Genomic DNA, 25,658 nt, shown 5'->3' on the forward strand with positions numbered 1-25,658 from the left:
AGCTCATTGCTATGGCCACGTAGCATCAGCAGGCATGAACCGGGATGCTGCCACTACAGCACAGTAGCAACAAGCTACTGGGTAGTAGCATCAGAAACGACCTGTGCAGCGCCAGGACTGTGCAGTAATGATTGCACAGTCAAGCACACATGTAAGTAGCAGTTTAGAGTTTCAGTGTAACAATATTTCCTGATTTCATTGCTGTGAAACTGTAAAGCCTTTCCTATCAGATGACAGTGCTGATGCTACGTGGTAACAGAATAAGGAACAGAATATATGGCAATAACTTCCCATATACACATCTCCTATAAAACTTGCCAACCTTGTTATGATTTATGATTGTTTATCATTCTGTGCACTAACAACGTTGGAAACTGTTGACGCTGTATTCAGAGGAAGTCACCCTGCTGGTTTACTGAAATTTTTTCTGGTACATCCATAATTCTCACTTTGTAATAGGTACTGCTCTTTTAGAAGGTGTACACTCCTTTAATGGTTGTTGTATTTGGCTGTTATTTGTAATGTATCCAAAGGCTTCAGAAATCTTTTCTTTCTTATAATTAGACACTTAACTCCAGATACTGTGTCACAAGAGAGTGATAATGATCTGTTTAAAAGTTTCTGTTCAGTCAGAATAAATACCAGGGGCTGTGAAGTTATTGCTCTTTTGTCCCATTAAGCAAAATGGTTCTAGGTAGCTTGCAGTCCTTATGGCCAGGCATACACATATATCCACAGTCCTTTAAGTATGCTGTGGCGAATAATGAAAATGTGATGCTGTCTTACCTGTTCATTAGAAAAAGTTAATCACCTTAGGGTAGTTCCATATATATATATCAGAATATTGGCTTTAGTTTGTCACATCTGCATAGACAGCATGTGGACAGGAAGCTTACAAAAAGAGCTTGCCCAGTGCTTCATTCTTTGAAGTGTGAGCTACAGGTAAGATCAATTCCATCTAATCCATCCCTGACAAATATTTATCTAAACTCTACTGGAGGTCTTCTAATCCAAGTAATCAATTCTAGAGAATAACACCCCTCCTAGGGGTCTTCCTCTTATCAACTGAAATTCCATAGCTTCAAAGTAGGGCTTTGGTTGCAAATGTATCAGCAAGAAGTACCATCTCACCCCAGATGGGACCTCAAATCCATACTCTCTGGTTTAGGAAGCCAGGGTGCTGATGAAAGTGACATTTTGTTATGCTATTGCCCCCCTGAAAGTGCTCTATAGCTGTGTCCTCACAGAAGTGCATGGCTGCAGAGCGCTTTTAAAGTACTCCTTCTGAGCACTAGCTGAATAATGTTTACTGCTCCCAATTTTGCTATGTACCTACTCTCCCAAGGTGAATGGTAAGCTAGTTGTGCAATTCTTCAATTTATATTTCATTTCCCTTCTCTGAATCACAGTTCAAGTCCCTTTTAGTTGTACCATTGATACCAGCACAGTACTCTAACTACAGATAGTTCTAACTTAAAAACAAAAATACATCAATCCTGTATAATGGATAGGATTCAGTTTACATGCCGGATATGCACTTATTTATTCTGCAAAAAGTACTGGAAGCTAGCTCCTTTTTAAATATATATGTATAGATTCTGATTTTCTTTTTTAAATGAGTTTTTTGTTTCTCAGTGCATCAGTACCATATGCTAATGTGTCAACAGCATCAGAATACTTGGATTAGTCTAGAATACTATGATAGGGCTCCAGTGATGAATGCATCCTGAGACCATCAACTCCCACTCAAATCAAAGGGAGATGGAGACAAATCAGCTGCTGTCTAGGGAGACAGACTGGATTGGTATTTATTCTTTAATTCACTGGATGAAACATCCATGTGCATCAGTCCTGGGTACCATTTTGGGTACCATTTTAAGGTCCCCCTTAAGCCTTTGGAACTGCAGTTACAATGGACTTAAGCAGTGCAGAAATCTGGTTTTGGTCCTGTGCACAGGGGTGAATTTCACCTGCTATGAACAGCTAAAGTTGGCTGCTTTATCCATTTAAAGAGAATTCTCATCCCTCAGTGATTTGCATGGATCGTCAAGAGGCTCACCAGGAAATGCATGACACTTTGCAGGGATCTGGCTTATTTTGTACTGAAGAACAGACATGCTAAGGCTGAAGTTCTAACCATGTCATACTTACATCATATAACTAGAAACCACAAAACATATCTTGAAAAAAACAGGGGTGGTAGACTTGTGTGTGTGTGTGTGTGTGTGTGTGTGTGTGTGTACACACACACACACACACACACATCTAGGTATACAAACTTCTGTTCATTGCAAACTGGAAATTCTATAAGCCACTGCCTGCAATAGCATCCATCCTAAAGGTAACCCGAGAGATGACTCTTAAGAGACTGAGGAGATAGGATTGTGAGGTGAGCCCATCTGTGTTAGCACCTTATCCAGCCATTGTAATGGTCCATGCAGATGGATCTCAATCCAGCAGGGAGTGCTTGTAACATCCTGGCGATGATACTCTGCTCCCCAGCCCTAAAAACATATCAAAGGATCACATGTGAGTTTTTTTTGAAATATCAGTTCTGTCACTGAAGGATTGATCCCTCCCCACCCCTGACTGCAGTCACTGCAAAAGGGCCCCTGACTTTAACCAAGTGGCCAGCATTTAATACATTTTCTTAGGAACAGTTTTTGAAAGAAGCTGGAAATCTTGGATCTCTCTGGGCTACAGGCTATAGCTGTCTGTGTGTGCTGGGGAACTTAAGAATATTAGTGACATGACTAATAGTCCCATGACTCAAACACTTGAATCCTATGAGGCTCCGAGGGCCTTCTTTGATTTAAATTCAATACATTTATGCTCTTTCCTGTTTGAGGTGGGGGCCTTTCCCACCTCAAACAACCCCCATTTCTCCAAAGGAAATAACCCCTCTAGTGGGAAGACTTAGTGGCTTTTTATTTTGGGAACTTCAAAGTAATCTCTGCATCTTTTTCCAGCAGATAAGGATATGGTGCTTCTGGCTCCTCTGCTTTTCTGTGAGGTCAGAGGCTTTCTCTACTCTTTGCCTCTCTGCTAGGGAGGGGAATACTTTGGGCTTCCCCATGTTGTTACATGCCCCCTCCCTTCACCTCCTGCTCTGCATCACTGTTTCATTGTATTATACATTTTCCATTCCCTTCTATCTCCTCCACCCCTGCACATTCGTCCTGAAAGAAGAGTGATGGGACACATGCACCACTACTCCTCAGTTTTCCAAGACTGCATCAGAAAGCAGAGACATGGCTGAGTAGGGAGAGGAGACACACTCGAAATTAGAGGTGCACCAATACATCAGTCCCATATTCTATCGGCACTGATAGAAGGAAAATTGACGTTATCAGCAATCGGCTTTTTTTTGGCTGATGTGGTTGATAATGTCACCAATAAATGCCTCGTGCATGCGCACAGCTGCAGCACAGCATGCAGGAGGCCAGTAGCGCAGCCCAGCAGCATGGAGAGCAGCGTCCAGCTGGTCTGTTGTGGAAGAAGAGGTAGGGGAGGGAAGGGACACGGGGGGGGGTGCAGATTGAAGCACCTGTGGTGAGGGAGGGGCAGGGGCAGGCACTGCTTAGCTGGGGTGGGGTGCAGGACAACGCTGCAAGCAGCTCATCCAAGGGGCGCGTGGTTCCCATCACTGCACGCACTCTGGAAGGGCATGGGGGGCATGTGCCCCCCAGATCTATGTGCATGGTGAGGGAGGGCTGCCCACCGTGAGGTGGAGCCAGGGCTGTGCCAAGCTCTTTTTGGTGGAGGGCTTGGGCCAGGGCAGGTAACGGTGACGCAGGGAGGGGAACTACAGCTATCCCAAAATTCGATGCAGCCCCCGCTCCCAGTGCTGCTGCCCACTCCAAACACAGCCCTGGCCCAGCCCCACCACTGGGAAGAGCCTGACATTAGCCCTGGCCCCGGGCTGCAGCGGCAGCCTGCCCTCACCCCATGCACAGATCTGGAGGGCACACGGTCCCCATACTCTCCTGGGGTGCAGGCAGTGGTGGGAGCCACCCCCTTTCCATGCCCCCGAGATGAGCTGTGACTCAGTCCTGCGCCAAGCCCCAAGCACCTGCCCCTGCCCCAGCCCCACTCTCTCCCTCACTGCAGGGACCTCAATCTGCTCCCTCCATGCTCCTTTCCTCCTCCCCACCCCTTTCCCCACAACAGACTTACCAGCCAGATGCTTCTCTCCAAGCTGCTGGGCCACATATCGGCAGTTGGCCAATATGGCTTGTTAAAAATTGGTTATCGGTATCAGCCCCTAAAATCTCTATCGGTACACCACTACTAGAAATCTTAGGCCCCCTACCAGCTCTTCAAAGTGGACCCTTTTAGCTCAAGGCCATTCTGTCAACTGTCCAGTACTCTGACTGGGACTGAGAGAAGTTGATAATGCACAGTACTACTGCACCAACTAGGACACTTGGCACCTATGTTTCAAAGGGTGCAGAAATGTACCATTATTGTGTAACTAACTGAATGAAATAAACCACAACATTCACCATGAAATTCAGGACAGTTACTGCTACCCCTAACTCAGCCCAGTCATAGTAGACTCAACTCCATCATCCTGAGTGGGTTATATTACATTTGACTCTGCAAGTGAGCTCCTGATTTCATAGATGTTCAATGGCTTGAAGGTTTCAACCATGCTGCTAGGCATTATCAGGGCCAGGAGCAGCACTCAGTTGTCCATGAGACCAAGGACCAAGTAAGGTACTTCTCAGCACAGTACAACTGATAGATTAGCTCTTTAGTTAGTAGGTCTCTGAGCAGAGAAGCTGAGGTCTTACCTCTGTTCCTTCTGATCAGGCAAGCTAATAATTTGGCCATCACCAAAGAGACTTTGTTGTAATTGTGGGTAATTTTTACAGGCAAAGGTATAAGACAGTGGGCTGCCTTGTAATCAGTCTGACTTCTAAAGAAGTTTTAGCAGTCTCAGATATGTACATTAGTTCCAGACAGCTTATGTTTAATGTTCTGAAAAGTATTCATGAAGACACTGCTCTTTATGAGTTGCAATTTTTTTTCTAAGGCTTTCACATTTGTAATAATGGTATATTCTAAAGCTCTGTACTAGTCATATGTTGTATACCTGTTAAATCAAGAGGTGCACAAACAGTAGGGACATGCCACAAGTGTTGGAGCTTCTTGTTTTATTGACAGCACTGACAATCTGAGGGGAGAGAATCCAAGGTTGTAAATGTCACCTGTGGGCCCAATTAACTTGGTGCATGGAACAGTCACTAACAATGCAGTTAATTAGCTGTCAGGCCTCATTCAGTGGCTACACATTGCCCTCTGCTGGTAGCTCCAAGATAGGTTCAGGCTCCCACCAATTGTTTTGAGCTGACATGGTTGTAAGTGCTGTAGACTGGAGCCCACAGAGGCTGAATGGACAAGTATGGGTGACTTTGACTGTCTCTTTATCAAAGTTACCCACTCTCTGCTGCTGCTATTAAATCAGACCTTCTGGGGCAGCAGATAAATCCTTGATTCTTGTTAAGGAGGAGCTTTCTGTAGTGATTAGAAAGGCAATAGACTCAGCATTAGAGGTACATTCTGTCCTTTTTATTCCATACCACCCAGCACTGCTGGGGCTACCAGTAATCTAGGGAGGGCCCTCAGGCCAATATTTCAGTACAGGAATCTGCAAACAAGGAACACAACAAGGCTCCTTACTGGTGCTGCACAAAGGTATAAAGCAGCAGCCCCTCCCTGCACCTGCTGACAATAGCGGCCTGCGTGAAGGGAGCCAGGGGCTTGGCTAAGCTTCCAGATCAGCCTGCTATATAGCTCCTGCAAGCTGTGAAGCACCCATAAGAGTATGGTCAATAAGCACGCCCAAGACATGGAGCTCTAGGCACGCTCCTAGCACCACTCTGATGGCACCTCCATTACACCCTTTTGGCATGTAACACACACAGAGCAGGTGTGCTGTGCTTAACTACTGTGTTCCCTAAGGCAGTCCTCTGATTATCATCCTGTCCTATGTGTGTCTCCCTAGCCCTGCAATTGAACAGGAGATCAGAAAATCTGGGTTCTGTTTCTGCTCAAAGATCCTGATGTGCTTTGGGATCTTGGGCATGTCACGAAATTGCACTCTGTTGCCATCAGCACAACAACAATACCGTTTACACATTGTGGTAAGTATTATAGGACTGGTGGATGAAGTGGCTGCTATAATTAGCAATATTTGAGGGCACCAGAGGTTGGGATCCACCCTAGAACAGGGGCAGAGAGGCTCCTTTCATCCTCTGCTAAGTTCTCTACGCCCGTGGAAGACAGGCAAAGGTTTTCCCTAATGTAGGCAAAAATGACCCAATGAGCTCAATGAGGCTAATGAGACTTGCAGGGCAACTTGTCAACGATCAATTACAGAAAAAGGTATTGAGGTTTATCAATTTGAAAAGATTGGCAAAGGAGCCCTCTCACACTGGAGATAGGGAACTAAAATTGTGATTGAGTTTGCAATTGTTTCAACAAAGCAAGAAGATAACATGGTAGCAGTTTGGTTCAGATGTCAATACAACAGCTTTCCTTGCCACTCTGTCTTCAACTGAAGATAAGACATCAAAGAGGGCCACAGAGTTACTGAGATAATGAAGGTGCTGTATAACTAGCTACACTTCCTTTAGAAACAGCATGTCCATTCATGTCTTCCATTAAAAGGAACACTGTGTTTTCTACTATTGTTTGCATTGAACAAGGCACTAATTCCTTCCTCAACTAGATCAAAGCACAGCAGTGCAGGGCATCGGTTGGGAGACTTTGGCTTCGACTCTTGGGAAAAGTCATGTGAGATTTTTAATGTCCACAAAGAGCAGACATGACTTTGCTTCTCAAGGTCTGGTGGGAATGATTAACATAATGAGTTCCTTGCAACTCAGTGCGTGTGTTTACATGTGCAATTAATTTGAAGCAATAAACTCTGGAGCAGTTTGAGCCAGAGCTACACATGCACCACACATGTGCCCCAGATGGCAGCAATTTGAAGTGGGGCAAAGCAGTTTATGCCAGGGATGCTCCTGCCCACTCTGCATAGACAGCATGTGGCTCCAGGCTTTGGGTGGTGGCATCAGGGCTAGCAGGCACATGAGAATGCTGAAAGTGCAGAGCCATGTGGCTAGGCAGTAGGCAGGAGTCTGGCCCCCTGCTGTCTGGGCTGACAGGGCACAATTTATGCACGCAGTCAGTGTCTAACCATGCATTTAATCACTCTTAATTACTCCACCATAACATAGTACTTTTGGGTACAGTGCTATCTTACAGCAGTGTTAATTAGTTTACTATGGCCTAATACTGTCACAAATGTATATGGTGAAAATTTACTCCAGTTAATTTATCTGCTCTGCAGTAAAGCATATGTGTAGACGAGGCCAGTTTGTTTATATTGGGCCTGTCAAGATTCAAAGCTGTGATGTGGGAACATTTAGGCCTTTCATGCCCGATTCTTGGCCATAAAAACCTCACTCCCTTTGGAATAAATAGAGTCAGCTTGTTTCAGTCATTTGTACAGAACATTTTCTGATATTAGTCTGCAAGAAGCTGTGTATCCAGTGGGTGCGTCTACATGTGCAAGTGCTGCAGAGTGGGTTTACTTTAGAGCAGGGGTGGGCAATTATTTTGGGTGGAGGGCCCCTTACTGAGTTTTGGCAAGCCATCGAGGGATGCATGATAGGCAGCCAGGGGCATATAAATATTAATTTTCTAAATTTTTTAGAGGCCCTGCAGGCCAGATAGAATGGCCTGGAGGGCTGCATCCGCTCCCCACCCCCGGGCCACATTTTGCCTACCCCCGCTCTAGAGTAAATAACTCTAGAGTAAACCTACCCAGGGAGGCTTTTACACATGTGAGGATTGGGGAGAAGATTTGCTACTCCTGGCTGCAGTCTGCTCCTGCCCCCTCTGACCCTACACCAGCCCTCTGCAGCATCCAGGGAGAGCTCTAGGCTCCCCCTGGGTGCTAGTCCAGGGGTTGGTAGGGAGCATGTGGCCAGGAGACAGCTGTATCCTGGTGGTGGCTGGGAGATTGCTCCCTGCCCCTGGAAGCTGCCTGCTGCTGGGGCAGGCTTGAGTTCGGTGAAGCCTAGGTGGGGACAATGTCCCCCTGCCCCGGCAGTAGGAAGCTCCCCACCCAATTAGATGATTGAGGCATGGGGCTTGGACAGAGCTGCATGGGAGGGGGAAGTCCCAGTCCCCTGCTCCAATCCATTGGTGGGGCAGCTACCAGCAAGCCCCTGGCTGGGCAGGGATTCCAGTGTGGGATTTCTCGCCCATCCAGCGGCTTGGTGCTAGCTGCCCAACTGGGGCAGGGGCTGGACCTGCCCCTCCCATGCAGCTCTTTCCAAGCCCTGCACTTCAATCACCTGATTGGGGCACAGGATTGGGACCTACCCCTGACTGGGAGAGTCCCAACTAGCCCTGGGCTGCATGGGGAAGTCTGCATGTGTAGCCTGGAGCTGGCTGGGGACTACCTGAAATCAGACAGTCCCCAGCCACCTCCAGGCTGCATGTGCAGACTTCCCTGTGCAACTTGGAGCTGGCCAAGAACTTTTATGATCAGGGGCAGGTCCCAGCCAGCTCCAGCCTGGGTGGGGAACTCTCCCCATGCAGTAAAATCCCAGCCCCTGCTCTGCGATTGCAGAGTTGGGGCTAAGAACAAGCTTCCAGCCTGTTCCCAGCCCCTGCTCCACAATCATGGAGCTCCTAGCCCCGGCTCCAAGCCCCAACTCTACGATCATGGAACAGGGGCTGGGAGCTCTCTGCTGCTAGGGCAGGGGGACATTGTCCCTGCCTGGGCTTTCGTGCTGGAGCCCACCCCAGCAGCAGACAGTTCCTGGGGGCAGAGAGCAATCTCCTGCCCTCTACTGCCTGGCTGACCAGGAGCAAATTTGCTCTGGTCAGCCATCTACACATGCTGTACTGTACCATAATTACTCAGCAGTTAATTTTTTACTTGCATTTGCAGGTAGCAAATTAACTGCCAAGTAGAGGAAATTACCATGCAGTATGGGTCAGCACGTGTATACAGTGATGCTTACTATGCAATAATTAGCTCTACTGCATAGTAAAGTATCTTGTGTAGATGTGCCCAGTGGACCAGGGGAATCTCTTAAAGTTAGAGAAGCAGAGAGAAAAATTGCCAGTCCTCTCTGATTAGCTTTCATCCACATCTAGTCAGATGCTCTAGAGCTAATGGGGAAGGTTTATTTTAATGCGCATGAGCACCCTACTCCTCTTGACTAGTAAAGTCAATGGAAAAGGTTACAAACAGACACTGTAAATTGTACAGTGGGAAGGTAAGCTGCTAGCAGCTCTTGACGGTTCTGTGTTCTGTCCCTTATATGAATTTTTGTAAGTTTTTACTTAGGCTCCTGGGAGCCTGAACTCTAGAATTCAAACCCCTTATTTAGGCATCTAAATAAAATTTCTCAGAGGTCCTAAGCAATTACATCTCTGAGAGGATTTTGGCATTTACTGACTTAGAAAACAAGATGACCCACTTTTGCTTAAGTGCCTCATTATGGGTTGTGGAGTCTGACTTTGGGTACTCAGCTTCCTATTGCTAGGAGAAGGGTACTGAGAAGCTGGGAGACAGTCAGATCTAGCAGAATCATGTAGGATAGCAGTCAACCTCAGACCTAGCTAGTCATAGTATTTGTTTTAGTAGTCAACAATCTCCACAAGTCAGTAGGCAATGATCAGTCTTCAGGAGCTGCTGACTTATCTATTGGATGCTGGTAGTCTGGATGAATTGGTCAGAAGAGAGACTCTTCATTTCTTGTGGACAGAGAGCTCACCATCTTCTATACTTATCAAGTTCAATGAGAGGTGAGGACACCAGACACCTCAGATCTGGGACCACCACTTTTAATTTGTAGTAATATTAGAGCCTTGTTACACATTGCACCATAAGCCACACAAGTGTTGATCAGCCTTACTGCTAGCTCGAGTTTGGAGCAGTCACACTTCAGGCCACCAGGGGCCTGGAAGACTGAATGGTAAGAATCCCCGCTGCTGCCACCTCCCATTCTGGGTTTCTCCCCTGCCTCCAAGCTCCTCCATTGCCCTTTGAGGTTCCCCCTGTACTCCCCCACCCCACACTTACTTGTGGCTGACTGCATTGTCTGTCCCAGGGTTAACCTGCCTGCCTGACCCCTGCCACATCTGCTGCTGGGCTGCTGCTCTTCTCCAGCCAGACCAAGCCCAGCCCAGGGAGCAGCAGTGGCATCAGTGTGGTGGGGGCGGGACAGTCAGGCAGGTTAACCCTTCCCTGCCTGTTCTCCCAGGACAGACAGCACAGGCAACCACAAGTAAGAGGATGGGGGTGGGGAACAGTGAGCAAGGAACTGGGGTGCTGGTGGGGAGGGTGTGGTGGGCCCAATCCAGGCCAGTGGGGGAGGAAGAGCAGATGGGGTGTTTACACTAACCTGTAGGCTAGATTGGATACAACTTAGTGTAAAATAAGCTGGGGAACACGAATAAGAAAGAACCCTGATGTGGTGTGGCATAACTCTGAATGCCTAACAAGGGCTTAAAATTAGTTTTAGGTGTTAATGTGCAGACAATCCAGGTGTTAAGAGCTCCAGGAGCTACCCAAAATTACTGTGTAACAAGGCCCTTAGACTGAATTTAATAGTATTAAGACTTTATTTTCAGACTAATGGCTGCAAAATACTCATTTGGAAAAACTGGCACAGTTAACAAATTCAGGGGCTTTTTCCCTTCTTTTTTTTTCTATAAATGCAACAGAAGAAATTGCATCCTTACTTTTACAAAGCTCATCCGGATAGTGCACATCTTGGTCAGCTCATACACCACCTCAAAGCCATGGTTGACTGACTGGGCAAGCAACTGAGCAAAGAGCTGGTTGTTGAAAATCTTGAGGCTGCAGCCACTGGGGATCTTGCACACAGTAGCTGGGTGGAATCCATGCTGATAGTTACAGTTGCGGCTCTGTACAAAAATGCTACTGTCGCTCACACATTCTGCATAAACCTCCCCGCCAACATAATAGAGGTGGACACCTTGAAAAGACAACAAACATTATTTCAGGACTGAACCATTTGACTGCTTTACTGGTGTACATGTACCAGCCTTATCATGCCTTCTACACAATTCTTACACTTCATCCTGATGTAAAGATGCATACGTTTCTTTCATAAAAGAGTAAAGCAGGCAGAGCTGGTAGCACAATCTGCAGAAGTATAGAGCTGAAATGTTAGAAAAAATCACCTGCAGCACTGAGCTGGTGGCAGGGAGGGGAGGAGCATGCTCAGAACAGGTAAACTCTTTTGAATCCCTAGTTGTAAAACTCCAGCAAGTTTCAAGCATGTGCTTATTCAAAGGCTTCTGGCATGGCTATCTTTGATACATCCTTGACACTAAAGACAACACCACCTCATCAAATTAAAAGTTCCTGCTACGAATCATGGGTAGCACAAGAGTTTCTCCAAAAAAAAAGTGGGGGGAGAAAATCAACATTTTTAGCATGGGCAAAACAATGCATTTTGCCTAAAAAAATGAATAATTTTGATTATTTTTTCCCAGATATAAACTTAGCCTGAAGCAGATACCTTGCATGGAAAAATTCAGCTCATAGACTTGAAGTTTGGCAATGATATATGAAACTGAAAACAATCTTAAAATGGGAAATGTTGGGCATTCATAATAGGTGTGCTACCAGTTCTGCCTATAATAACTGCACTCTTGAATTCCTAAAGTTAGGTGCCTAACTCCATATTTAGCCACATAAATAAGTGGCCTAATGTTCAGGGAAGCACAGCATACTCTGCTCTTGTTTCATTCTATAATTTCATAGAGTGACTTAAAGGGTGAATACCCCTGAAAATTAGCCAATTCCTCTGAAAATGTCCATATTCTAAATATGGATATAGGCAGCTAACGTTTTAGGCAATCCAGGGTGCAAATGCAGACTTTAATAATGTCATGTTTATTCTCAGGCTGGTAGCTTTGCAGTTGCTGTTCAAAGGGATGGACAATTTTGAATAAAGAGTAATAAGAAATAGAAATGCATCCACATGGTGTGATTGTGTTGAAGCATTGGAACGATTACTGTATGTTGGACTTGATGAGAATGTTCTATTTCCACTAAAATTCACATAAGCGATGAGCTAAATCTAGTAAAGTAGTTAAGTACCTAAAAGCATAGACCCTGAGTGCCTAATTTTAAGATGCCTGATCAGCAGAGTGGAACCCAGGCTCCCTGTATGCTGTGTGGAAAGACACAGTTGCCTGAGAATGGGATCCACAGACTGAGCTGGGAGCCAACAAGAGTGAGCCAAAAGGAAATGCTGAAGACTTAAAGAACAAGAGAGGCAGTGTCCACCATCTCTATGACAACCAAGAGCACTTCCTCAGGAATACCAGAGTTCAAATCTATATTTCCCACCTCCCAGGAAAGGGTCTAACCATTAGATAGAACAGTCCCTTGTCAAAGCTTGATTACTGTTTCTGTGTATTAAATATACGGTGACAGGCCTAAGAAAAGGAGATAGAAACCTCCTTCCCATATGAGTTCCCTAGCGAGAGTTGTGCTTGCTTTCTGTCTTTGGATTAACAAATGTTCTACTTCTTTTCTGTCATGATTTAAAAGGAGTGGAGAGTGCTTTTCCAATAAGCCTGGATAATAACCTAGTGGTTAGGGTACTGTCCCTGAAAAGTAGAAAAAGTGGGTTTGAACCCTTCCTGGAAGAGGTGGTAATTGACTGGGGCTCTGATTTCCTGTGCAAATGCTCTCTGACCACTAGGATGTCATCTTGGAACTAGTTTAACCCATGCTTCTCTGCAGAAGATTCATTTGATTTTTTTTATTTTTTATAACCGTTTGTCATCATCATCAATTTATGGTTTATGCATCATTGCCTATTCCAGCTTCAAAAGCTTTCAGACCACCATTTCCATCTGGTTTCTTCTTCTCTTGTAGACTGTAACAGAAATGTTTGACATATGTGAGCTACCAACCCCCCTGCACTATCCCCAACCTGGAGGACCAGAGGACCAAACCAGAGCCCCATTAGCTGACATTTTCACAGTTCCCTGGAGACCTTCATAGCACTTTAACAACATAGTGAATATTATTAGATGCACTGTAACTGGTATCTAGGCAACATTGATACTTGAGCAAAGCATTTACTGAATGGCCTTTCATTGTTATATCACTATGAATTGTGCGTAGACCAGAGGTGGAGCACTTTCATCCAGCCTGCAGGGCCCCCCAACAAGCTCTTTCCTACCCAGTCCAGCCCTTCTGCCCATGAGAGTGAGAACGAGGCATACACGTGTACAAGCAGTCCCCAAAATGTACCCTATTGAATGGCCGCTACCCTCATGGGCAGAAGGGCCTGGCTGGCCAGCATGCAGCTTCTGTGTGGGGCTGCTGCTGCTGCAGGCCCCAGGACCTGCTCACTTCCCTAGTCTCCTGCTGGCTTTGGGCAGCAGGTAGGGAAGCAACGGGGGTGGGGCTGCAGCCGGGAGACCAGAGCATGGGGCTGGGGCTGGTGGCAGCACAGAGCCTGCACCTATGAGGACAGGGGGCGGCAGCAGCATGGAGCTGGGATTGGCAGCGTGTGGGTAAGGGGGAGTGGGAGGTGTGGGGACCCCACACACTCCCCATTGCATGCAGCCCCAGCAGGCAGTGGCAGCAGCAGCAGCAGGCAGGGCACTCAGGATGCAGGTGCCTGGCGGAGTGCAGCTATGGGCAGCACTGCCCATTGCAGTGAGGGGCACAGGCTCTGTGTGGCTGCCTGTATTGCTAGTGCTCCCTGCCACTCACATGCAGCCCCTGCACTCACACAGCTGGGAGGAAAGCCCCACGTGCTGGAGCCAGGTGTCTTCCTTGCCAGGGCTGCGCATCAGTGACGTACCGTGGGTCTCCAGTGCCCAGGAGCCAATGCCTGCATTTGTGTCGCCCCCCAACCCCAGCCAGGGATGATCCGAGCAGGGTGCAGAGCCCCCTCTCCCCCTCCACAGCACTTCTATGCAGAAACTGACATTGCAGCATGCCAGGGGAGGGGTGGCGGCCAGAATTTCAGGCTGTAACAGGTAAAGAAACTTGCAACCCACTGAGTGGGAGGGTGGGCCATACACCAAAGGCAGGAGGCGCCATGGCCTCTGAGCCTAGCTGGCACCACCCTCACCCACCCGACTGCCGCCCAGAGGCCATGGCCCCCTCCTGCCTCCCCACTCCCACCACTTCAGTACACCACTGCTGCACAGCACCAGGGTAAAACTTCAGGCTCCAGAGCTAGCTGCCTTCCCTGCCTGGGGCTTCCCTCCCCTGTGGCATAGCCCCTGCAGGGAAGGCAGCCAGCTCCAGCACCTGAAGCTTCTTTCTAGTGCTGCACAGCCCTGGCAGGGAAGACACCTGGCTTCAGCATGTGGGACTTCCCTCTCTGCTGTGTGAATGCAGGTACTGCATGTGGGTAGCAGGGAGCACCGGCGATACAGGCAGCCGCACAGAGGCTGCGCTCCTTGCTGCAATGTGCAGCACTGGCCAGAGCTGTGCCCCACCAGCCGGCTGCATCCTGAGTGTGTGGGGTCCCCACATCCCCCAACCTCCCTCATACCTACACTCACACCCTGACCTACAACCCCCCCACATATACGTAACCCCCAACATACCCTATGCTCCCCATACAACCACATCCCCTCACAAACCCTACCACACACCCACCATACACACACCACACACCCTGTGGCAGGCCAGCAGGGGGCGATCCTGTGCTGAACCACCCACCTACCTCACCACCTACCAGGCTCCGAGTGCCTCCCTGGGGTGCCTCATGTCTAGCCAACCTCTTTCCCAGAGCATACCCATGAGCCTGGGGTCATGGCTGCCACCACTCAGGGTTCAGACTGTTCTTGGCCCTGTGCCTCCTGGGAAACACAGGCCTTGTAGTCCTAGAGGGTTTTCGACCCACTGCTAGGACTTGGGGTGCTTCCTTTAGCCTGAAGCTCAAATAGTGGTCTCCCTTAGTCAGCCGGACCAAGGGGACACAAAGGCATGGCCCTCTCCCTCTCTCAGCCAGTTCACTATGCTTAGAACAATGGAGAACATTATTGGTTACATGGAGTAGGTTTGGAGTAGGGTACAGGATAGGGACGTATCACAAAATAACCTTAGAGCAAACAGTGTGCCTCAGTATCCATTGATTACACATCTGCTGTACTGCAAACTATATATCTAGATAGATCTTAAGTAGCTTACTCACAAGTATTATCCAGAGGCTGGCTGCTTTTCTCTGGAGACAGGCAGTTTCTTGTGTGTTCAGTTTCAAGAGAGAGAGGGAGAGGGCTTGAGCGTTCTGCTTCCCCAGGAGCTTTAGGGCTCCAGCACAAAAGCTCTCTCTCTGCTTTACAGCGTGGCTCTCTCCAGCATGGCTCTGCCAAAAATGTCTCTCTAAGATGGCTCTCTCTCCTTCTTCCTGAGGATCCCTTTTATCCCCTATCGTGACCTCATCACTAAGGTCCCACCAGGAGCAGCCCCACTGGCTGCTGACTGGTATTTTCAGATGACCTAAGATTGAGCAGGCAAGGAAGCTAGTCACCTGACCTGCAGTGGCTGGAAACTTGAGACAAAGAGGAGCAGGTCCCTGACCCTGGAATGTCTCCAGCACTGTTATCATGGAGACCAAGTGCATCCAGAGTTTGTGATCAGTGGGTGACAGGCAGGGAGAAAGGTTGATTCCTCCACACACCCATACCACACACACCCATACACCACACACACATACCACGCATACCACACATACCACGCTTACATACCATGCACCCCCCACACACCGTGCACACATCACACGCACAAACCCTCCCCCCACAATATACAAAACTAAGAATTTATTTTTTAGTTATTATGCAATCTCCTCTATATTAGGCCTGTGCAAAGTGGCTAGTATTTGCTTCAGATACAAATTTGGCCGATGCAGGGGACTGTGATTCAATTTGGTGATTTGAATCACTGTCCCAAATTGATTTGGCCGAATCTGATTTAGAGATCTGGCCACCGCAAAATTGGCCAAATCTCCAAATCAAAGAGGTCCCATCCACTGCCCACTTTCCCAACTCCATCAATGGCTGCCTCACCCATCCCCAGCGTCCCATCTCTTTAAAAAGAAAAAAGAAAGGCCCTGCACTCACCAGCTCATGCCAGGCAGGGGTCAATCCTTGCTGCCCCCACACTGCCATATGCTGCATCAGGGGCTCTGCCATGAGCGCCCATCCCCCATCTGATCTCCCAGCCCCATCAATGGCTGCCCCGCCAGGCCCCAGAGTCCTGGCTCTTTAAAAAAAAAGCCCTGCACTCACCAGATGCTATCAGGTTGGGAGGAGGCAATCTCCACTGCACCCCACTGCCCCACGCTGTGTGGGGGGCTCTGTCACAAGCCCCCATCCCCCGCCCACTCTCCCAGCCCAGTCGATGGCTGCCCCAACCAGCCCCAGTGTCCTGCCACTTTTTTTTTTTAAAGCCCCGCACTCACTGGATGCTGGCAGGCAGGGGGGTGATCCCCACTGCCCCCCACTACTTCATGCTGCGTGGAGGGTGCTCTTCCACGAGCCCCCAGAAGCCTCAACAGCTGCTGCTGCATCTGGTGGGTGCGGAGCTTTTTTTTTTTTTTTTTTTTAAAGAGCCAGGATGCTGTGGCCACTTGGGGCAGCCATTGATGGGGCTGGAAGATCAGGCATGGGATGGGGACTCGTGGCAGAGCCCCCGATGTAATGAAGGGCAGTGAGGGTTAGTGGGGATCACCTCCCCATGCCTGGTAGAAGCTGGTGAGTGTGGAGCTTTAAAAAAATATTTTTTTTAAAAACTGGGATTCTGGGGCCAGGTGGGTCAACCATTGATGGGGCTGGGAGAGTGGGCAAGGGTCAGGGGGTACTCTGGGGGGCTGGGGGAGCAGGCAGGGGATGACGCCTGGTGGGGGTACCTTCATGGTCCCCTCCCCCTTCTCCAGCCTGCCCTCCCCTCACTTACTGGCATGGAGTCCAGGTCTAGCTTCCTGCGGCAGCGAGCAGGGACAGTCCGAATCTCTGAATCTCTCCGAAGCTCTCCGAATCTTTTATGCATCGATTCGGAGAGCTTTGAATCAATTCAGACCTTTCTATTGGTCTCCTGATTTGATTCAGATTTGGAATCCGATTTGGTCTGAATCTCCTCCGAATCAAATCAGCACCTGAAGCTTCACACAGCCCTACTCTATATATGCTATGCAAACACAAATCATGATAAAAATATTTTTTGTAATAAAATTAAAATATGTTATAGTACGCGTTGGACTTGACTTTTTTCTGGCTTTAAGATGGCAACCCTCCTCCCAAAAGGAGTATTTCTAGGGGGCAAGAGGAGGGCCTTCTGGTGGTAAAAGTCAGGGGCTAGGGGTATGACTTCCAATCCCAAGATGGCGACAAGGGGCCAGGGCAACTATCAAGTGGTGGGACTACCCACGCAGCTCTTGACAGCTCACCAAAACTAGTTAAGTGTCCCTCCACCCGAAATAATAACCCACCCCTGGAACAGGCCAACAGATTTGGCATCTGGAATAAGAGATTTAATTAATTTATTTATATATGTATGTGTGTGTGTGTGTGTATATATATGTATATATATAACATCCCCTGCATTGCAAGTTCTCCTTCGTATCTTAATTTACCCATTTTCCAAATGCCAAGAAAGGAATGCAAGGATTTCTTAGTATGGTGTTTTTTAATGGACCAACTGCATAGTTTGGATAGAGTTAGACAAGCTTTTGAATGAAAGATATTCCCTTCAGGTTAATGTCTTGCCTTTGAAAGCTTGTTTAATGCTATCCCAACTATGCAGTTGGTCTAATAAAAAGTATTACATAAAGAACTCCTTGCATCTTGTATAATTCCTGCACCATTATCTCTACAACATCACTCTAACATTACCAAGGAAGAGATGGGCTTTATTTTATTTTTTAAGATGCATTGAGCAGTGCAAGACACCGTTGGTATTTCACCGATGGAATCTGCATTGTCTAGCCCACAGTTTTCATTAGGCACAAGTACTTTTCTAAAAGTGTTAAGTATCTGTCTTTGAAAAATCACCCCTGAGTACCTACCCCTTTCAAGGTGTTTGAAACTGGGCACTCAAAACAGATGCACATTAAGTTATGAGTTCCTTCTGAAAATTAAAATTATTTTTTTGGGGGGGGGGTTTAATCTTTATGCAGGTTTTTAGAAGCCATGAACACAGTAGAAATGAAATGCCCATGAGCATTTCAATTTCTCAGATATCCATTTGCCAGAGATTATCACCCTCAATGACTGCCTGTTAACAGAATCCATTCCTAGAAGGCCAAACAGGAGTTCTGTGTTTTTAATGGGTTTTCATTAATTTCTTCAGACCCTTGAAATCTAGCACCCTTGCACCTATAGCTCTTTCTGGCATTGCAAAATGAACAGATCAGAAACCCCATTTCCATCCCTGAAGTCTGACTCCTGTAATTGGACTGATTTCTAGTAGATGATGTCCTAAGCTCTGGACTGTTACAAGCTTTGATGTGGCATTTCCACAAAAGCAGCTCAATGCTGGTATGCTGCCTGGCAATTCTACTGCATTATCCTAGTGACCTAACCTTGTTTACTCACTGGGGTGTTTCTGTTAACAGAAGTGAAAATGGTTTACAGCTTCTATCTGGCTGACCAACAGACTTAGAGATCTATAAATACTCTGGACCTGCCCTGTACTAAACCCATTTTGTTCCTCATGGGTATTTTCCTTTTGAGTTGAATGAGGAGGGAAATGCAGGTAAATTAAGGGTCTCCACAGGATCAGTATCCAGAAAATAGCCTTCCTTCTTCTGAGCCTAGTATAAGGCTTGTAAACAAATTAACACAAGTCTTTGTATCTAAACAGATGAGAAACATTCATGCTTACTGTATTTTCTTCTTGCTCTGGAGAAGATCTGCCTTTTCCCTCTCTTGGCAACAATTTATAGGAGCAGCTTCTTTAAATGACAACTTTGTTTGCTAGGGCCTGTTTCCCCTGTGTCAGCCACTCACTCTGGGCCTGCCCTGCCCATTCACTCTGATTCAGTATGCGCCACCTGCCAAAATTTGTCAAGCAGCTGCTTTTTGGCATATGCCAGTGCTGCTCTAAGGTACAGAGTGGGAGCATGTGGGAATGACATGTTTTCATGGCGGCACTTCCTAGCCTAGACTGACAGGATGCAAACACGCCCTAAAGCCTAGTCATTGCTGTTTATGGATCTATACTACCTTTTCAGAGAACATTTTTAGGTTTTCATCATTTCTTTTTCCACCACAACCTGGTGACTGGCTCATTTCCAATGTTCAGGAGCGGTGGTGACACATAGGGGGTGCACAGGGGTGCACGTGCACCTGAAAGCACTGGTGCACCCCCTGACAGCCAGTGCTTCCTGCTTAGGTGATGGGCAGAGGGGCAGGTGGGAGCACTGGTGACCCCCCTACAAGCATTGGCTGGGGAGTGGGGGTGCCAGGAAAAGTGCCGCTGGCACCTCTGCCCCTCCTCACCCCATCAGCTAGATCGGCTGTGGGGGGACCCCCCCAGTCACTGACTGGCCACTGGGGGGGTACGTGCTCCCCTAACTCAGGAGGCACCAGTCATCCATATTCAGGAGGAAACTGCTTTGGGATTGGTGCATTCGTGATTCTGGGTAGACAATACTGGAAAGCAGCAGATCCAGGTAGAACATCCTTGCACCGGGCCTTCTGATTTACTATTATTTATACAAAGCATATCAAATTCGATATTTGGCTCAGGCCTTCCCATTATTTAATCAGTTCAGCCTGGAAACTGACTATCTAGAGCCAATTAAATTATTGCTTTGGGCCTGGGAAATAAGTGGGGCTGCTGGGAGTTGAGATCTTTTGAGCCCTCATTAAAAAGGAGATGAGATTTAGTGTAGCTTATCATTGCCTAATGAAAGCTGCTGATAGAGACTTATTACTGCAGCTAATTAAATCAGAACCTGAAAAATCTGGAGCATTTTTCCTGGAGGGAATGGTAGGCTGCTTTATTTCCCCCAGGAAAAGGCATCTTAATGGCAGGGGGAGACAAGAAACTGAAGGCTCCAGAACTTTAAGAGCACAAAAACTGCTTGACAGAAAGATGAGGCTTTAACAAGAAAGCCACTGTAATTCTAGATCCTAATCCCCAAACATCTCTATTTCTGGTGCCACCGCTGGTTTCTGTTATATCTGGGAAATGACCGCTTCAGACAGGAGAAAGGCTTAGTAGAAGCGGAAGAGCCCCCGTTCTTTCATTTATGCCAGTGACATTCCATGAATGTCAACTGAGTTGCACAAATTTTATAGCACTTCACATGAGTGGAGAATAAGAGCAGAACTCCAATGCAAAATTCTTCTAGCTATGCCAGCTCCCCAAAGAGAAGTACAACCTAGGATCTGCCCTGTCTAGCCCACAGTTCTCATCAGGCATCAGACTTCTTCAAGTCTTCAGACCGACTCTTCTTTCTCTTTAGAACAGCGTGAATTCATGTTCAACCCCATCTTCTTTTACATCCATACTTGTTACTTTTTTGGAAAATTCCATTATCCCTGTCTTCAGGAATGGTAAGTCTCATAATGGCTTCTACATGAACCAACTTGCAAATCAGGTTCTCCCAGTTTTCTCATTTCTTTTTTCCATTTTTCTCTCCTCTTAGTATTTTTCTGAACTGATGTGGTGCTACTTTAACTTAACACTGAATAAATAAAAATTATTTCCTTTGTTTTCTCAATTTTTTCTCTTTCATTCCTTTTTCACTCCTTATCCAGTCCCTTCTTTCCTGAGACTGACTAGCTCTTTCTCCTGGCTAGCTCTTTCCCAATTTAGCTACCTTCTCCCTAGTTGGCTCAGTTTCCTTTCCATTCTGCTCCATGGTGATTCCTTCCTGATCTCAAATATGGTGATTGGTCTAACCCTGGCAGAGGAGCAAGACCCTCTAGCCAGGGACCTCTTGCTTTAATTCCCAACAGGAGCACTGGCAAAATCCCCAGCTTTGGCTGCAGTCAACAATAGATGACTCCATAGGCAGTGGAAGGCTGGGGCTAATGGGGCTTAGCCCCTCCAAACACAGGGCAGCAGTGGCAGCACAGAGGACTTCAGGGCATCCCAGGCACAGGCTCTGGGCAGTTGCAGCAGGGGATGCATGTAGACACAGACACACAGCTGCAGCCTGCATGCAGCTAGGATTGCAGCCTGGTGGGGTGTGGAGCACAGCCCACCACAGCAGGCAAGTCTATGAAGAGGAAGGGGTGTGGGGGGGGCAGGGCAGATTGAGGCCCCCACAGTGCCCCACTGCTGCTGCCTCAGGAACCACGTGACACCATGTGCCTGCCACTGCCATGCTGTGCCATGTCCCCTGCCTGCCCAACAGCAGAAGGCACATGGTATCTCATGGCTCCCGAGGCAGTGGCAGCAGGACGCAGAGCCCCAGCCCACAGAGGCAGCCTGCCTCTTACACACAGATCTGAGAGGCACATGCTCCCTCCCTCCCCAGGGTGTACACAGTGGCAGGAACACCCCCCCCACTGCACCCCTAGACAAGCCACCTAGGCTCCAAGCATCCCACGACCTGCCTGGGGGCCCCACTCACCTCAGCCTTGCCCCTGCCTCTGCCCCACTCCCTAGGTCTGAACTTGCCATGGGAATCATTCTGCTTCCTACGTCTTTCTGGTGACTATGGAAAAAGGGATTTAGCTACTTTACTGGATTTGGCCATTGTAAATTTTAATTTTTTCAATTGAGCATGACCTCAAGAGCTTCAAGTTCACTTCAACTCTCATGAGCACTAACTGACAATGCCTGTTCAGGCCTAGAACTGGGGAATCTCTAACAGTAAGAATAAAATTAAAGCCAATGGGCATAACAACTATAATTACACTAATTATGACAAAATAAGAGTAGGGAAAGCTAAATAGTGCACAGACAAGTGGACTCTATAGACCTTCTGTTTTGATACCACAGGCAGAAAGAAGGAACTAAAATATGGTTGGACCTACCATGTCCCCTATTTCCTTGGGGAGGGGTATGTGTGTTTGCATGCATGTAAGGCAGGGGTGGGCAATTATTTTCAGCAGAGGGCCACTAACCCAGTTTTGGCAGGCTGCCGAGGGCTGCATGGGTAGACCCGTCCCTTGACAGGTGCCCCGCCCCAGTCATCATCTTGGGACCAATGTCCCAGTGTCTTGGAACCAATGTCCCAGGGTCAGCACTGGTGGGGCCCAGAGTGGGATGCAGGCCGGCAGGGGTCTGTGGAGCTGGGCTGGGCTATACCAGCAGGGAGAGGGAGGAGCTGGTCTGGCTCCACAGAGCCCCTGCCAGCTGGGACCCTGCACTCCTGCCACCCTGCTCTGGGCCCCACCGGCACTGGCCCTGGGACACTAGTGTGGACCCTGTGCTCCCACTGGCTCCCTGCCTACTCACACCTAGTGCCCCCCAGCCTCACAGTACAGGCGGGGGGCAGTGCACAGCCCCAACCCCCTGCTCGCCGGAAGGGAAGAAGCTGGTGCTGAGCACAGGGAAGTGTGGCCCCTCGCCTGCCCCATGGCCAGTGCTCCCCAGTGCAGGCAGTCACAGCTCATGTGGGGCTGTCTGGAGCAGGCACAGGCAGCCCCACGCAGGGTGCAGGTGGCTGCAGTGTGGCACACTGTCCATGGGGCGGGCGAGGGGCTGCTATTCTCCGCACAGGGAAGGAACCCAGGGAAAAGCTGAGCATAGGGCGGAAGCAACCCCTCCCCTGCCCCACGCCCAGTGCCGCACGCTGCAGGTGCTCGCAGCCCACATGGGGCTGTCCGGAGCAGGCACAGGCAGCCCCACACAGGCTGCAAGCAGCTGCAGCATGCAGCACCGGGCGTGGGGAGGGGAGGGGTCATTTCCCTCTCTCCCCCCGCACTTCTTCCCTGCCTGGGGTCCCCCTCTGTCACTTACCTGAGCTTCCCGCGCCAGGACAGCCACGTGTTCCCAGGCCAGAAACCCTGGCTGGGGCTTCTGGCTGGGGGGTGAGGCCAGGAGGGCCCCGCTGTTGTTGGACCCCACCGGGCTTCCCCTGGGTCCCACTGCCTTTGCTTCCTGTCACTTGACAGGAACCAAGGGCAGAGAAATACTAATTTTCTACATTTTTTTAGGGGTCCCATGAGCCAGATAGAATGGCCTTGCGGGTATCCAGGGTTTTGGTGTTCCCCAACAAATGTTACTGGCCAAAAACATTTAGATCCTGCGTGCACATAGCACATATGCACCAAAAGCAGAGTACATATAGACAATCACTTGAAGAATCTAACACGTCTAGCTTTAACAAATAAAAGCTAACAGAAATAGCCTATTAGTTTGAACAGGTTTTCTTAACCTGCCAGGGGAGAAAAAAAAACTATAGAGAAAACTTTAGGAGAGCTCGTAACTGTAATGGCTCAGCTACTGACTGAGGGCATCTACACTAGATGCTATGTTGCTGTAGCACTGGCAGGCACAAACCATGATGTCGATGCTACTGCGCAGTAGCAACAAGCAGTAAGGACCTGAACAGTGTCTGGACTGCACAGTAATGTTGGTTACTACACAATCATTTAGTACTTGTTTAAGCAAGTACTAAATGCGCAGTAACAACTGTGCAGTCTGGCACGCATGTAAATGCACCCATTGCGTGACAGGTGCCTGGAAAACCAAGAGCAGGACTCCAGTAGTTAACTTGCTAGTGATGTTTCAATAGCTATATTCTTTGTTGCAGTAAATATAAATAAACACAAGTGAAAATACATGCAGTTAACTTAGAAAGCATAATTATAAACAAGATTTCACTCTATATTGGCCAACAAGGACACTACTCTCTGCTACCTGTTATCCAGTCAGCAAAATATACTGTCTTTTCTGAAGCAGGTAGCTTTGGTTTTAAGAAACATGTGTTATAAGGCCTGACAGATAAGCTAGGTATTTTAACTTGTGCTGTCATTGACACTTTTTCCCAGCACTGTTGGAAGATTCCTCTTACCCTTTCCTATGTGTCTCCTGGTGTTTTCTATTGTAGAGTTCCGGTTTACATTAGAGAGCAGTCCCAGACAGAATCTGTTTCTGTTATTTGAAGGGTCTGTGAATCCATCAATAAGAATGCTCCGAGAGGAAGCCTGGAAAGTCTCCCCTACTCGGTTGTTGAGTTCATAGTAGGCAACTGAGCACCAGTGCTGGGGTTCCTCATAGCATACAGGCCGAAAGTCTGTAGGAAGTAAAATCAGTGAGGTCAGAGTCACATTTGCTTTTATACCCCAACTCGCTCTTGTAATGAGCCCCATCTCAATCAGTGTCAACTTTGTCAGACTGGATGTCTCAGCAGTAGGTTCTATTTCTTCATAATTTCCTGGCTCTGAGTTAGCAGAGAACCGCAGTCTGGGCTTACCTTTAAGTGTGTAAGTAGTCCTACTGATTCTCTTATGCACTAAGTTAAACACAAAATTCAATTCTTTACTGAATTAGGGTCTAAGCACTCCACTGGAAACTTTACAAGTTGTGTTTGTGCTGCAGGGCCTGTGCAACTATGTGCATGTGGCACCACTGAACACCAGGAGCAAAGTAGATTACAGGAAATGAAACCTAAGCTGACCCTTCCTCCAGAACATGATTCACTCTAATCCTAAAACATGAGGTTTAAAAAGAAGCATTCCCCCTCTTTATTATTTTCTTTTCACACATCACAGGACATTCTGCTTCCAACTGAGACTACAGACAGAAATATTAAAATGCCACAAGAAAGACCATTTCTATTGGAAGCCCTAATTCCTCAGGCTCAGAATAAGGACAGCTGCCCTTTTTAACTTAACCTCTGAGCCTTATTTGTCTCATTAATGAAGAACCATATCCTGACCACCCACCAAGGGCATATGAGACCCATAAAACAGTGGAACCTAGCTACAATGTATTTCTAAGTGAGAGGGACTAGGCAGGTTGCCACCAGTGTGGCGTTGTAAATGCCTCTGGGATATTTGTTTTGGAAAAAAGGGTGTCTAGGAATGTGGTTGTTGTCACATGGCTATTATGAATGTCCACATATCCTGTTACCATCATCCTCTCTCTCTGTCTGCTACACACATTTATATCTTCTTGCCTTAATTTAGGATGCAAGCACTTAAAGGGGTCATCTTTTAACAGGTGTGTGCAAGGGACACCCTGGACCTGAATGGGCATCTGAGTAGGATCATAGTGCTATAAATAATAAAACCAACTGTGATTATCCTGCATTTGGAGCAGACCAGAGAAATCCTGTGCAGAGATTCTGCATGCCATAAATGCCATGGATTAATGTTCTATGGAGACAAGTGAATGATGGATGAGCCTGGGGGTCTTCCAGCTTTGAGGTTCAGAGATACTACTGCAGGAATATCCACACACTGGATATGAGGCTGCTCCATCCTGTGGCTCCAGAAAGGGAATGAGACAATTCCGGCATCCTGAATTTTACCATGTCTCCCACAAAAAGCCTTCTGTATAGCTCTTTCTAGGGGCATAATGGCAGAGCATTTAAGGTTACAGCTCCAGAGGTATGTATTTAAGGCTCACTTGCCAAAAGCTGCCCCCACATGTCCTAGCTATAAAATAGGTAGCTGGTTATTTGGGTTGAAGAGTCAACGGCAACCAG

General features: G+C 47.7%; 1 protein-coding gene across 3 annotated transcripts in view; it reads right to left on the reverse strand.

Annotated features, from left to right (window-relative positions):
- Positions 1 to 554: 554 nt before the first annotated feature.
- Positions 555 to 25,658, reverse strand: part of SMAD9 (SMAD family member 9) — a 50,203-nt gene continuing 25,099 nt past the window's right edge. For 2 of the 3 annotated variants that reach the window (XM_019525276.1, XM_019525275.1), the window contains exons 4-6: positions 24,021 to 24,242; positions 10,777 to 11,033; positions 555 to 2,504 (exon numbers count right to left, since the gene is read on the reverse strand). In XM_019525276.1, coding sequence (XP_019380821.1) covers positions 2,361 to 2,504; positions 10,777 to 11,033; positions 24,021 to 24,242 — 623 coding nt within the window. In that variant the 3' untranslated portion in view covers positions 555 to 2,360. Of the gene's footprint in view, positions 2,505 to 4,228; positions 5,521 to 10,776; positions 11,034 to 24,020; positions 24,243 to 25,658 lie in introns of those variants that run through there. The other variant, XM_019525277.1, reaches the window with a different exon arrangement.

The sequence above is a fragment of the Gavialis gangeticus genome, unplaced genomic scaffold (assembly GCF_001723915.1).
Source record: "Gavialis gangeticus isolate Ggan-Ray unplaced genomic scaffold, GavGan_comp1, whole genome shotgun sequence".
NCBI classification, from domain to species: Eukaryota; Metazoa; Chordata; order Crocodylia; family Gavialidae; genus Gavialis; species Gavialis gangeticus.